A 13,040-nucleotide genomic window follows, 5' to 3' on the forward strand; every position below is an offset into this window, starting at 1 on the left:
ACCCCTAAATTGTAGGTTGTTGGGTTTTTTAAGTCCTTATCTGCTAAAGATACATATGTAAATGTGAAATATGATGTTGGAAGTTTGCTTTAAAATACACCAACAAAAAAAGAGTTGAGTGGGGGAAGACACATGAAAAACTCTATTATAAATTATGACAATTGTTAAAGCAGGTGATGAGTCCAAGATGGAGGTTAATTATGTCTTTCTCTGCTTTCCACTATGCTTGAAATTTTCCATGATAAAATGAGAAGTAATTAAATACAAAAATACTTGATATAGGAACCTGTTAAAAAGAAAACCACAGGCTCAGAATGAAGTCACTTACGGCCTCCTATCAGTAAACCAAGACTTAGTATCTAACCTTACTGTAGTTGCAACCCCCTGCTCCAGGAATGAAATTTTAACCGCGAAACTGGGATTTCCGGCTAACACTAGCAGGTAATCCGCTTCTTGTTCCTCTTAGGAAGGCAACTTTGCCTAAAACAGTGCATTCTTTGCTAATAATTTCCTTTTTTTCTGCTCCCTTTCTGCCTTTAAAAACCTTTCCTTTTCTGCAGCTCCAGAGTTCCTTTCTACTTGCTAGATGGGAAACCAATTCATGAATCGTTTAATAAAGACTATTATATCTTCAAAGTTACTGTTAAAAATTTTTAAATCAAACCTTACTGCTAGAAAATGGTGAAAATCTTGTTTGTGTAGTCATTAGCTCAGTTACGAATAGTTACTAGCCGAGTTGAAATTTTAGCTCAGTTATGCTCTCTTATGGGCTCATTTAACGCTCTCAGCAAACTTTTGAAGAATATCCTGACTTCGTCTTCACTTTGCAGATACCATAACTATGGCTCAGAGGCACAATCTCCCGATCTATACAGATAGAAGAAGGAATTCAAATATCCAGTTATTTGCGCCACAACTGGCTCTCCAATACCTGCCGGCCCCGGCGAGTACCGACAGACCCGGGGGCGGACTTGAACTTGCCGTAGGCGGGTATCAACGCAGAAACAAACCGGAAAGTAGTTCCTTTACTCCCTCCCCTCACCACCTGGACCAACTTAAATTCCCAGATGAGTAACAGATGGGCGCTCCAGCCTTTTGGCGCGGGGGCAGGGCTGCAGTGTCTCGGCTCTTCCACGAGCCCGGATCCGTCCGCGGGGTTTGCCGGGTGTCCCCCGCCTGGTGACTCTGGGACAGGCGCGCGGCGGCGCGCGGGGGGCGTGGCCTGGGGCTCCCGGGCCGGGGGAGGGAGGAGGGCGCCTTCTGTCCTTGGGCTAAGGACTTGACTCCGGCCGAAGAAGAGGACGCAGGATGAGGGCCCTGCGGGTGAGGGCCCCCCACAGGCCGGGCCCGGGTCCCCAACCCGGAGGCCTTGGCCACAATGCGAAACTCCCTAAACATCCCAGGACCTGAGCCTTGGAACGCAGAGCCCCCTTCAGGGTTCCGGCCCCCCACCTCCTAATCCAAGAGCTTCTGAGAGCCAGGGACCCCTAGCACCGCCCAGAGCCCAGAGTATGAGCTTCTGCCCTTCGTCAAGGGCTCCCTCGGGACCTAGGCACTGGGAACTTAGCTCCCCTGCCCCTCTCCCAGACTTCTTAGGCCGTGCGAAAGTCCCGGATCCAGTACGGACATTCCCGGGACCTGGGCTCCTCCCATTAATCCAAGAAACCCCCGCCCCCAAATCCCGGGACTTGGACACGTAGAACTGGTCTCCCGTATGGGTCAGCTCCTCTCCCAATACCCTACAGACAGCTTCGCAACCCCTGAGACACGTTCTAGGCGCGACTCCCCTTCTAGGCCTTTCTTAATAGGGCCCCTTCAGCTACTCGTGCTGGCAGTTGGATCTTGCCTTTGAGGGGCTTCCAAGGGGATAGGCCCTCAGAGAGCTCAACACCCTCTGTCCCAAGTCTGACCCCGTTCGGGATGCCCTTCCAGGTGCCTCCAGTGCCCATTCACCCCTCCCTGCCAGGTCTCCCAGGCATTGATTCGTTCCTTCAGCTCAACCGCCCGGAACCGCTTTGAGAACCGTGTGGCTGAGAAACAAAAACTCTTCCAGGTAGGCGGGGCGTGGGTGGGGCGAGGAGAGGACCCGGGGCAGGCTGAGTCCTGAAGTGGGCACGGAGAGGCGAGGCATCCAGCCTATGGAGCAGCCAGCACCCTTCTCATGGGACGCCTTCAACACTCAGGCGGACAATGACCTCCCAGTGCACTTGAAAGGCGGGGGAACCGACAACATCCTGTACCGACTGACTATGACGCTGTGTCTCGGGGGTGAGTGCAGACAGGCTCCCCCTGAACTGCAGGAGGCCTCTGGCCTGGAGCTGGAGCAAGGGCATGTTTCCTGGCTGAGGTTTAGGGAGGGACGGGATTCTGAGCTGGCCTCGTCTAACGAGAGTTCTGGAGTCTGGGCTGGCAAATAGAGAGGGGTCACCTTGGGGCTTGGGCTTCTGTCCCAGGAGGGGATCTGGGGCCCAGACAGGAGTTGGAGAAGACACTGACAGCCTGCTCCTGATCAAGGCTAGGGGCTTCCCACGACCTTAAGTCCATTTTGGGAATAATGGAGCTGAAGCCCAAAGGGCTGGGATCCAGGCTGACAACTGAGGACCCTGCAGGGGTACTTAAAAACTTGAGATGGGGTTCACGGAGGCAATGGGGTTTGGGGTCCTATTCTGAATTCCCCACAACTTCTTCCCTAGGCACTGTCTACAGTCTGTACTGCCTTGGCTGGGCCTCCTTCCCCCACAAGAAGTGAGACCAAGTCTGCAGGACCTGAACAAGCATCAATAAATATGGCTTTTTGGGTAACCCAGCCCAGCTCAGGTCTGTGTGTGTGCCCCCCGCCCATCTTCCCACCAACAAAGGATCTCTGCCTTCTGGACAGCCCCTCCCAGCCCTGAGTCCCTCATGCTAGCACAGGGCTACTCCTAGGATGTGACTGCCTCAGGCCTCCCAGAGGGGCTAGGGACTCCAAACAGCATTCCCAGTGGGACAGGGCCTCTGTATCCAGGGATGGCAAGCCCCAGGCCCTGCAAAGGCCTGAGGGTGGGAAGGAAGATGCTGAGTCCATGACACAACAGAGGTAGGTGAGGACAGATGCATTCAAAGAGCTGACAGACAGGCAAACATAGCCTTGGGGAACAGAGCCAGGGGTGGCACTGATATCTCCCCTCAGCCTTGCAGCAGAAACAGATTGCCTGGGCTCCTGGGTCCCAGACTCAGCCTCCACAGGATCTGTGAGGGATCTCAGCAATAATGAGGATACAGCTCAACTGGAATCCAGTATGAGAAAAAAGACAAGAAAAGGACTAGAAGATATAAAGATCCAGGTCTGGGATAAACATGGAAACAGACAAAAGTACTGCCAGCCTGCCACCCAGGAACCAGATTCCCTCTGCCCCGGACAGAGCTGGATAAGCAGTAAACCCCAGAGAGCAGCAACTGGGGTGCATTTATTTCCTCCTGGGCCTGGCAGGCTGGGAGCAGATTACAGTAGGCAGTGGGGTGCATGGGCCTGTTAATGCCCTAGAGTTCAGCTGCCTGGGCAGTAACTGCAAAAGGGTGTGCCAGGCTGTGTAGGGACTAGAGTGATCTTCCTAGAACTGAGAAGGGCCCTTAGGGCATGGGAGCAACACAGGTGTTGGGCTTGGCACAGGTGCAGGAGAAGGTTTATGGAGTAGGTGTGCTGGGAGTGGGGTGACCCTTGGGGCAGGGAGTGTTACAGTGTCATAGAGCCAGGGGTAACTTGAGGCCTGGCATGTTGGGGCATTTTGGCCTCTGGCTGTTGACCTAGAAGCTGAGTGCCAAGGGCTGGGAGAATGCAAAGGCCTATGGGTCAGCAGGACCCAGGAATATATGACTGAAGACAGGATGAGCCCTGGAGGAGACCGTAGAGTCCAAGGTGACTCCTACAGCAAGGTGACGAGGGGGTGGGTCCGGGGTTCCCATTCAGGAATACATAGTCAGCTGCAGCCACTGGGGAGAGGAAGGCACAGAGTGAGGAGCTGGGGACCTAGGAACACTTGATGCCCTTCTCTGCCTTCACCCAGGGTTGTTGGGAAAAAGGAGGGAGGGAGCCCATGCTGAGCTGGTACGTGAGCCTCGGGCGGGATTCCTCCTAGGCACCCATATCCCAGGATGGGGGTTCTTACCTCCTGGATGTTCACCTGGATTTGTCCAGTGCCGTCTTTGTCAAGAGATTTGAAGGCACCTAGGGAGAGGGAAGGATTAGAGGTATTTGGCTTTTAGGATAAAAGTATTATACTAATATATGGGATGATAATAATGGCTAGTACTTTTGAGTACTTAACAATGTGTCAAGCACTGTATAAAGTACTTTCCATGTATTGACTCAATCTAATTCTGTGAGGTAAGTGTCATTTTAAAACAAGGCACAGAGAAGTGAAGTAATGTACCCCAGGTCACAGAGCAAGAAAGTGTGAAAACTGGGATTGGAACCCAGACTGTTACGTATTCAATATTGGCCTATCTACTGACCTGCACCACCTCCCATCACTCTCTGCCTAAGCCCCAGCCTCCCACCAACCTCTAAGCTCCACACCCTCCACTTCCTGCCCCTGGAGTCTGGCACGGGCCCCACTCCTGCCCTGAAACCCGACTCCCTGTTCCCCACTCACAGGCACATCTAGGCAAACATGTGCCTACACTGTCTTCGCTTCTCTCTCGCTCACCGCCCAGTTACCACCCTTAGGTGCCCACATCCTGTATCCTGGATGCTGTAGCTTCTATTGGCCCTCTTGCTGGTAGATCCAATGGCCATTTCTTGGGCCTCCTCATATATGACTTTTGGTACCATCTGCCCTAGTTCCACCTCCCTTTCATGGACATACTACCTCTTCCTCTATCCATGCTTTTAATGCTGGGCTCTCGGGAGGCCAGGGATCTTTCGAAAGCCAAACATGACCCTATCCCTCCCCAGCCTAGAACCTGCTGTGGCTCTGCGTTGCCCCCAGTAGTATCTGAGCACCCCTGAACTTGGCCTTTGCAGACATGCTTGGCCTGACCATGGCCACTGCTCCTGCCTCCTTTCATTCCACTCTCTCAGATCCGAGTTCAGATTCTGGCACTGCAACCTCCTAGTCAAGTGGCTGTGAGCAAGCAGTTTTACCTCCTTGAACCCTTAGGCTTCTCCACAAAATGGGGGGCAGTAATTCCCACTTCCCAGGGTGGTCTTAAGGATTTAGTACATCATGTTCACAACAGCCCGCACAATCCCAGCCTTATGTCTCCCCCAGCCCCGCCTCAGCACTCTCAACTGAGTGCAACAAAAAACACCCAAAGCACCAGCTCCTCTTTCCCATCTAGGCCTTCACACAGGCTGTTCCCTCAGCAACGCCTGTCCCCAGCCTCTCACTAGGGCCACTTCACCCCTCACATGTACCCTCCTAACTCCTAACAGTAACCCTGACAACCCCAAACCTAACCCTGCCGTGTGCCTACCACTGCCAACCGCAGGCTCAGGGGAGACCCTGACCCAAGTAGGTTAGACAAATCCCCACCCAGAAAGACAGAGCGTCACTTACGGAACATGGCGTCCAGCCTGACCAGGCAGCTGATGAAGTTGTCAAAATCCATGTTCCCTCCCTCATCTGAGTAGCGCCGGATGATCATGTTGTAGAGATGCTCATTCAGATGGAATCCTGAGAATGGTGTGGCTTAGGCTCTCAGGTACGGGGGCCACACAGCCCAACCCACTCCCAGCCCCAGGCTTCGGGCTCAGGCCAGCTCACTGGGGGCTGCCTCTCCAGTCCCAACCCCAGCTCAACCATGTCCCTGCCAGTCACACCTGCTGCCTCAAAGGCCCCTGGGAGCTCACTGCTGCCAATGGTCCCTGACCGGTCAACATCAAACTGTTTGTATATGGCCTGTGGGGACAGGGAAGTCAGGGTTCAACTGTGTGTTGTGGGGCATGGCACATCCATGGTTTAGGGGTCTTTGTGCTAAGAGTTTGAATTTGCCACACACCTGCCACTTTTTGATGTTGTTCCACAAGTACTTGAATTCCTGGAAGCCCAGCTTGCCTGTGGTGTCGCTCTGGGAGGAGGGTGTTAAGGACAGAGTGATGGCTGTACCCAGATGTGTGCACTGCATGGATGATGATCGTGGCCAAGCAAGGGAACCTGGGCTCAAACCCCAGCAACCTTCCCAACCCAGTCATGTCACCTTGGGCATGGTTTTATTTTTCTTTTTACCCATACAAAGTTTATAGTTCTAAATAAGGACTCTTTTTAACTATTACCATGGGGAATCATATTAAACTTCTCCAAACTACAAATGCTCCACCTAAAAATAGTTAACGAATTCCTTACTTACAAAATTCTTGATAACACTATAATTTCATTATTGTTAAGACATATAAAAAACAAGGGTATCTTAGACCTCTAAGGAAATAACATCATGACAGTAAATTCCTGCTAGGTTTGTGATAAAAACCGAATGAGATAAAGCCCTTAGCTCATCTGATAAATTCTCAATAAATAATGGCCAAGACTTACCAAGTTACCTAGTACACACAAGACAGTGCCAAGCTTCCTCAGAACATTTTTCTCACTAAACCCTCAAGACACCAGCCTCACCATTATTATTCCCATGACAGAGAAAGCAGCAGATTCAAAGCTGAAAATATACCTGAGTAAGATCATAGGAACCACTAATGCATACAGACCACTTACTGTGTGCCCTACTAAACCTTTTGCATGTAGCACCAATTTGGTATCACTATTATTCACCCCATTTTATGGATAGGCAAATTGCACAGAGAGGTTCAGTAACCTTGCCCTTGCCAAGAGTAAGAACCAGGATTGTATAGCTCTATGCAACACATATATATGTGTGATCACATGACAGGTATGTATGTGTGTGTCTGCATCATCCTATATGCTCAGTGTGCACATACCCTAGATCAGCTACCAACTGGCCCATGTGCAAATACATGTTTTCTGTGCACATGCCTTCACGTTACTTCATGTTTATGGGTGTATATGTGCCCTTGTATATGTGTGCATGTATGTATGTATGCAAGCATACCCATGGCAGTTATAAGCTTGAAAAGACCTGAGTCCAAATTTCCATCCTGCCACTTAACTCTTTATAACTTCAGATAAATGCCTCTTTCTGAGTCTGTTTCTTCACTCATAAAATGGATACAATAATTGTCCCTAACAGGTGGCTATGAAGTAAGGTGCCTGCTGTGACAGCTGATGTAATTTATTGTCACATGTCCACAGGAGGGTGTGTGTTATGTACATCTGCAGGTGTGAAAGCTACACCCTGGCTGTTCCAGTCATGCTCTTAGAAAACTTTCTCTTCTCCCAAAGCCTCCCCCAATGGCCCCCAAGGATACATCCATGACAGCCACCATGCTGCGACATGTGTCAATGCCAAAACCATCAGTCTTCAGATCAGGGTCTGTGGAGGACAGGCTGAAAGGTCAGAAGCCAAAAGTCACAGCTACCCCAGCCCCTGTGCCTCTAAACATGCCTGTGTTGACCCGAGTAACTCACGTCGGGTTACGACCTTGTTGAGAATGTTCATGAGTTCTGTAGCACTGACTTCCATGTCCTGTGGGGAGAAGTTAGGGGTGGGGTCAGGGGTGACAGAAAGGGAGGAGTGTCAGGAAGAAGGATGGGACTTTGGGATTGCAATTGGTAAGTGTGCGTGTGCAAGGGCAGCCCAAGGGAAGGCATGTAAGGGTTAGGACAGGGCTCGGCGCCCCGGGTTACTTACATCTCCAGCCAGCTGGGCAAATAGCCGCCGGAACTGCCGGACCTCCTCACTCTCATTGGCCTCAATGTTGGAGTAATGGGTGCGTGGGGGCTGCAGAGGGAGAAGATCTCAGAGCAAGTAGGGGTAGGGGTGCCCTGGCCAGGACAGCCCTAGGCAGGAAAGTCAGAGTGAGCTAGGTGGTAGGTGACTGAAGGAATGAAGTGACAGGAGAAGAGGGAGTAGGTGTAGCTGAGACCCATGGCTGTGTTAGGGTCACAGCAAAGGAGAGACTTAATGAAAAGAATAAGAGGAAGAGGGGTGTGACTTCTACAAAGGGGTAAGAATGGATGCTGGAAAAGGCCTTGGAGTGAGACGAGGAGTCTCCCATTTTCCAGGGGGGCTTACCGGGGGCTCTGGGTTGTACTGCGCAGCTGCCTCACTGAGGGAAGATGGGGGTAGTTAGTGCCAAGGGGCAGGGCCTCCAACGAGTAGCCCCAACCCCCCAAGCCCGAGTCGGCCACCCTTCCGGTTTCCTCCACCTCTCTCCATCTGTCCTTGTCCTCACGTGTCCATATCTTTGCCTCCCTGGTTGCGCCAGCAAGGAAACCCACAAGCCCACCCCCACGGTAGACCCTACTCCTGCCTGGGCACACCTGCCCAATGGCCAATTCCTCAGTAGACCCAGCCCCTTGGAGGGCTCGCTTCTTTGAAGCTCTGCCCCTGCTTCCTTGGGCCCCACTCTCCTCAGGTCCCATCTGTCTAGGAACCTACTCCATCACTACTCCATCGCTATGGCTTCCTGAATGCCTGTGTCATCCCAGCATCCCACCCCAGCTCCGTTAGCCCCCACCCCTCCGAGGGACCACTGCCAAGGTTAATTAGTCCCCTACGCACAACCTACCCTACCTCCATCAGGGTATTTTTCTATTTTAATCCATCTAGTTGTCCGCCAGGCCCAGCTCCTTCAAGATCATTTCCCCTATCCCATTAGGCCTTCGCCTCTTCTGGGCCCACCTCCTCATTGATTCACTTCTCCAGCCTGGCCGCACCGGTAAGGCAGGCCTCGCCCCCATGAAGTGACACCTAGCCTCATCCGCTGCGCCTGCTTAACGTTTGTCTCCGGGATGGCGGAAGCCCCCCACCCCCCAGCCCCACCTCCCAAAGCCCACCGGGTCCCATCCGACAGTGCCCCTTATCAGACTACGTGCATGTCAAGCCAGGCCCGCAGGAACTGTCATGTGCCTCATTACGGCCCGACCCCTCAAGACCCGCTTCCCAGCCCAGGCCCGGACCAGCTCAACTGACTTCAGGTCAGTGTACAGGTTACTCCATTCTTCTCCTGCAGGACCCTCCACTGCCGCCAGGCCCCTCCCCAATTCAAGCCCCGCCTCACCTGATGGCGCTAATGACCCCGCCCAAGATGCGCATGGCAGTTCCGCCGCCACCGCCGCCGCCGCCGCCGCCGCCGCCTCCGCCTCCGCCACCTCCGGCCCCGCTGATCAGGCCTCCGAGCACATTCCCCAGGCCCCCGCCCAGGCCCCCGCCTCCCCCGCCGCCGCCGCCGCCCTTCAAGAATGAGTTAACCAGGAACATGGCTGCCGCTCGATTCCTGCGGGGAAAAAGGGGTCAAGGGCCCGCCTCGCCCCTGAGCCCGCCCCTCCCCACCAAAATACGCGTTTCTGGCTGCTGGACGTTGGGGAGTACCCCGGCTGGGGCTTGTCCATCTGGGATGGGGCCTGGGCTCTGGGCAAAGGTAGTTCTCAGAAGGATGGGTTAGGGACGGGGGATCAGGTCTGAAACCCCCTCCGGGGCCAAAGGGTCCCGCGTCTATCCTGAGGGACCCTGGACTGAGTGCGCATAGGCATCCTTAAGGGCATGGGACTTGGTCGGGAAGGGTTCTTAAGATGGGGCCCCAAATTGTGTAATGCAACCTTGGCGTGTCTGGGCACTCGAATCTGAGGTCCAGAGTCCCAGAACTGGGTTTAGGGGTCTTGGGCGGGTCAGGGGCTTGGATCTGAGCAGAGATGCTCGGGCTGGAGGCCCCTAGGAGCCAGAGTTGAGGAAATCCAGAATGTGAGTGTGAGGGTTTAGTTACTCCCGGCAGCGGGATTACAGTGTCACCGCTGGGTCTGTGGGCTCGGTCTACGATCGTGGGTGAAGCCCGGGGCCTAGGATAATGGGGTCCCCATTAGAATTAGAAACACTTGTCTAGAACTGTAGTTCGGGAAGGCCCACCAGGTTAGAATTTACAGGGTACCCCTCAAATCCGTGCGCTCGTATTTTACATTCTGAGACGGAGGGCGGAGGAGCCCTCAAGGGCTGGATAACGAGGGCCGTACAGGTCTGGGGGCTCAAATCTGAGACTGTAAATATGAGGAACCTCTGAGGTTGGGACTTGAGGGTCTCATCGGATGTGGGGGGCGCAAGGGCCGGGATTACGGAGTGCAGGGGAGTCCGGGTCGGGCGCTCACCGCCTCGATCACTTGTCCGCGGGTCCGTTCTTCTGAGCCGCTCCCGGGCCTCTGGCCGCGTCCGGCGGGGTAGGGCGGGGCCGGTGACTCAGGCGGTCTCCAGTGGGTCTGGCACGGCGGCTCCGCCCAGCCTGCCTCCGCGCGGTCCTAGAGCCGGCATGAGACTGCGCCTGCGCGCGGCGGCCTCACCTCCCGAAACAGGCGGTGTGCGGCCGGTCCGCCCTGCGTGTTCCGGCCCTGGGGCTTCCAACCCCGCCCAGATCAAACAGGTGTGAGGTCGCGTCCTGCCCTAGTGGGGCCTCCCGGGCACGAGAATCCTGAAATCACCGGGGCAATCGCCGCGACTGAGTCGCTTCCTAGTGTTGTGTGAATTTTCGTCCCGGTTGTGGTTTTCGGTCCACTGAAAAAGGCACTCCTGGCACTCGGCCCCTTTCCTGCCTGTCTTTGTCGTGACACACATCACCTGGAGACCCCGAGTTTCCCTTTGGCCCACAGTCCTGGGACACGTGCCCACATCTGTGGCAAGAACTAGATTTTTCGGGGTTCTACAGCAGCCGACAGAGGTCAAACTGAGGGTAGGACTTAGCTGCCTGTGAAGCTCTGCCTTGTGCGTCTTCCACCCGCACACCTTTACCCACTGGCTCAGGGTCTCCAGAATCGTTTTCCTGGACGGGCCCAAAGTATCGCCTCAGTCTTCCAATCTATAACGAGGGTCCTGGACGGAGGAAGAGTCCCCTGGCCACGGCCTGTTTTTTGAGACTAGAGGTTCCCAAGATAGGGTGATGGGGCGGGTTGGGGGGCGGGGGATGTTTGCAGAAACTGGGAGGAGAAACAGCATCTGAAGGCCTTTTGGAGGCCTTTTTCAGGGCTCCTCAGAAGGAGCTAAATCTGGTTCCCAAGCGGTCTGGCCCTTAGAGTCTCTACTGGAGGCTGGCTGAGCTTGAGTTTGAATCCTGGATCTGCTCCTTAATAGCTGTGGGATACTTGGGCTCTAAGCAATGATTTTCTAATCTGTAAAGTGGGAACGGGTTCCCATAGCCCCCTCATTAGCCCCTATCACAAGTAAGTGGTAAACACTTAGTAAACAGTAGCTGCTATCCTGTTCCCTCAAGGAGCCCCCCTGGATTCCTCGGTGGTTGCCTCTTGCTCATTCTTCGATAATACCGATAAAAATAATTGCCAAGCACTCTTCTAAGCAATTTACACACATCAGCTTGTATGAGCTTCATAACAGTCCTGTGGGATGGATGCTATATAGTATTTACACTTTACAAATAGTAAACTCACGGAGGTTAAACTCCCTAGCCTGTAAACTTAACTACTACTTTGACTCTTGGATAATTAATGTGATAATAGCTCAAATAACAAGATCACAACAGACAAAACCTGCAACTGCAGCCAGGCCAAGGATCTGCTACATAAGCCTTGGCCATAAGGCAGGAACTAACAGGAAAGAAAACAGAGGCTGTGTAGGTAGGGTCACTTGCCTGAGGTCACAGAGGGTGGCAGGACCAGGTTTGAACCTGGGCTTGGCTGATGCCAATACTTTTTTGACGATGACTAATCTGACCCCTCCCTGCCGGACTGAGCAGCTTCTTGGCCCTCATCCAGGCTCAGTTGCGGCCAGGCCCCTGCATGGGCTGGGCCCTCTCCCTGGAATACTCCTGCCTTTTTTGCCTGTTTATATACCTATGCAGGCTTCGGAGGGTGACTCAGGAGTCACCTCTTCCAAGAAGCCCTCCCTGTCTCCACCCCCACCCAAGAATGAGTCTGGGTGAGGCTTTCAATTACGTGCTTGTAACTTGTACTTTCTCCTAACATTCACTGCCATCTCAGAGCACTCAGCATCTGGTCTGTCTGCCTGGCCAGCTACACGTTTTAGGCCTTGGTCCTCCTCACTCACACCATGGCGAATCTCCCCCCATCACACACAGCTTAAATTCCATCTCTAGGCTCTCAACACCCAAATGTCTATTTTCAGCCCAGATATCTCCAGGCTCCTACAACCTCATTCTATTTACTGTCTCCATGGGGGTCTTAGGATGTGGGATAGAAGTATCTCAAGCTTCATACATCCCTCATCCTGATCTGAGCTTCTGACCTTCCTCCCAAACCTCCACCCCACACTTCTGTGTTTAGGTTAATGGCACCTCTGTCCTTCCTTCAGTGACTGAGACCAAACTCCCCAGGGCTGTCCTTGACCTGTCTTTCACACCCACACCAACCTATCAGTAACCTTACTGACTCTATAGAATCTAAACTCTTTACAGCTCCACCCTGGTCCAGCCTCCAGCTTCTCCCTCTCCCTCCTAGACAACCCCCACCTCCACTGCCTTTGTCTGTCATCACCTGCTAACACACTGAATAGTGACTTATTTATCCGGTTTCTTCTCTATCTCCCTCACTAGAATATGAGCTCCTCAAAGGGTTTCTGTCTGTCTTGTTCTGTGTACCCAGTTCCTAGAACAGTGCCCGACACATCTTAGGTACTCAATAAATCTTTGTTGAATTAATTAAATGTTTTGTGTGCATTTTCTCATTGAATTTTCAGCATCAATGAGATAATACAGCAAGTGTCTTTTATCATCCTCCAGACTCCTTTGACCTCAAGCATGGTTGACTTCCTTGGCCAATAAAGTATACATGGGAGTCTTGAGAGTATCACTTCCCAAGAGTAGCATTTAAAAGTCAGTGCAGGATGCTCTGTGCTCTAATTCCTGGCTAGGGAACATTGGAGTTATGCAGGCACAGAGGTGCCACATGAATCATTGAGCCATACCTTGGAGATGTCTAGGGCTCATTTGTTATGACAGTGTAACCTAGCCTATTCTGACTGATGCAGGCAGATAC

The 13,040-nt window shown here is 53.0% G+C and overlaps 2 protein-coding genes across 2 annotated transcripts; one reads left to right on the forward strand and one right to left on the reverse strand.

The window, feature by feature from the left end:
- Positions 1-1,168: 1,168 nt before the first annotated feature.
- On the forward strand, positions 1,169-2,806 carry COX7A1 (cytochrome c oxidase subunit 7A1). The gene is made up of 4 exons (XM_017660078.3): positions 1,169-1,323; positions 1,967-2,053; positions 2,184-2,268; positions 2,694-2,806. The coding sequence occupies exons 1-4, from the start codon at positions 1,309-1,311 to the stop codon at positions 2,747-2,749; spliced, it is 243 nt and encodes an 80-aa protein (XP_017515567.1). The 5' UTR covers positions 1,169-1,308; the 3' UTR covers positions 2,750-2,806.
- Positions 2,807-3,408: 602 nt separating this feature from the next.
- On the reverse strand, positions 3,409-10,324 carry CAPNS1 (calpain small subunit 1). Its single transcript, XM_017660077.3, has 11 exons — positions 10,191-10,324; positions 9,113-9,328; positions 8,125-8,158; positions 7,741-7,830; positions 7,518-7,575; positions 7,358-7,422; positions 5,980-6,048; positions 5,801-5,879; positions 5,538-5,654; positions 4,146-4,204; positions 3,409-3,969 (listed from the first exon to the last, which is right to left on the reverse strand). The coding sequence occupies exons 2-11, from the start codon at positions 9,310-9,312 to the stop codon at positions 3,943-3,945; spliced, it is 798 nt and encodes a 265-aa protein (XP_017515566.3). The 5' UTR covers positions 9,313-9,328; positions 10,191-10,324; the 3' UTR covers positions 3,409-3,942.
- Positions 10,325-13,040: the final 2,716 nt, after the last annotated feature.

The sequence above is a fragment of the Manis javanica genome, chromosome 17 (assembly GCF_040802235.1).
Source record: "Manis javanica isolate MJ-LG chromosome 17, MJ_LKY, whole genome shotgun sequence".
In the NCBI taxonomy this organism is placed as follows: Eukaryota; Metazoa; Chordata; class Mammalia; order Pholidota; family Manidae; genus Manis; species Manis javanica.

What these genes read in the sequence shown, in the direction of transcription:
- COX7A1 (XM_017660078.3), top strand. An exon ending in AGAAACAAAAACTCTTCCAG is followed by an intron (nt 2,054 to 2,183) that starts GTAGGCGGGGCG and finishes TTCAACACTCAG; the next exon opens with GCGGACAATGACCTCCCAGT. An exon ending in TATGACGCTGTGTCTCGGGG is followed by an intron (nt 2,269 to 2,693) that starts GTGAGTGCAGAC and finishes CTTCTTCCCTAG; the next exon opens with GCACTGTCTACAGTCTGTAC.
- CAPNS1 (XM_017660077.3), bottom strand. Translation starts at nt 9,312, where the DNA reads ATGTTCCTGGTTAACTCATTCTTGAAGGGCGGCGGCGGCGGCGGGGGA. An exon ending in CAACAAGGTCGTAACCCGAC is followed by an intron (nt 7,423 to 7,517) that starts GTGAGTTACTCG and finishes TGTCCTCCACAG; the next exon opens with ACCCTGATCTGAAGACTGAT. An exon ending in TCCAGGTGAACATCCAGGAG is followed by an intron (nt 3,970 to 4,145) that starts GTAAGAACCCCC and finishes TCCTCTCCCCAG; the next exon opens with TGGCTGCAGCTGACTATGTA.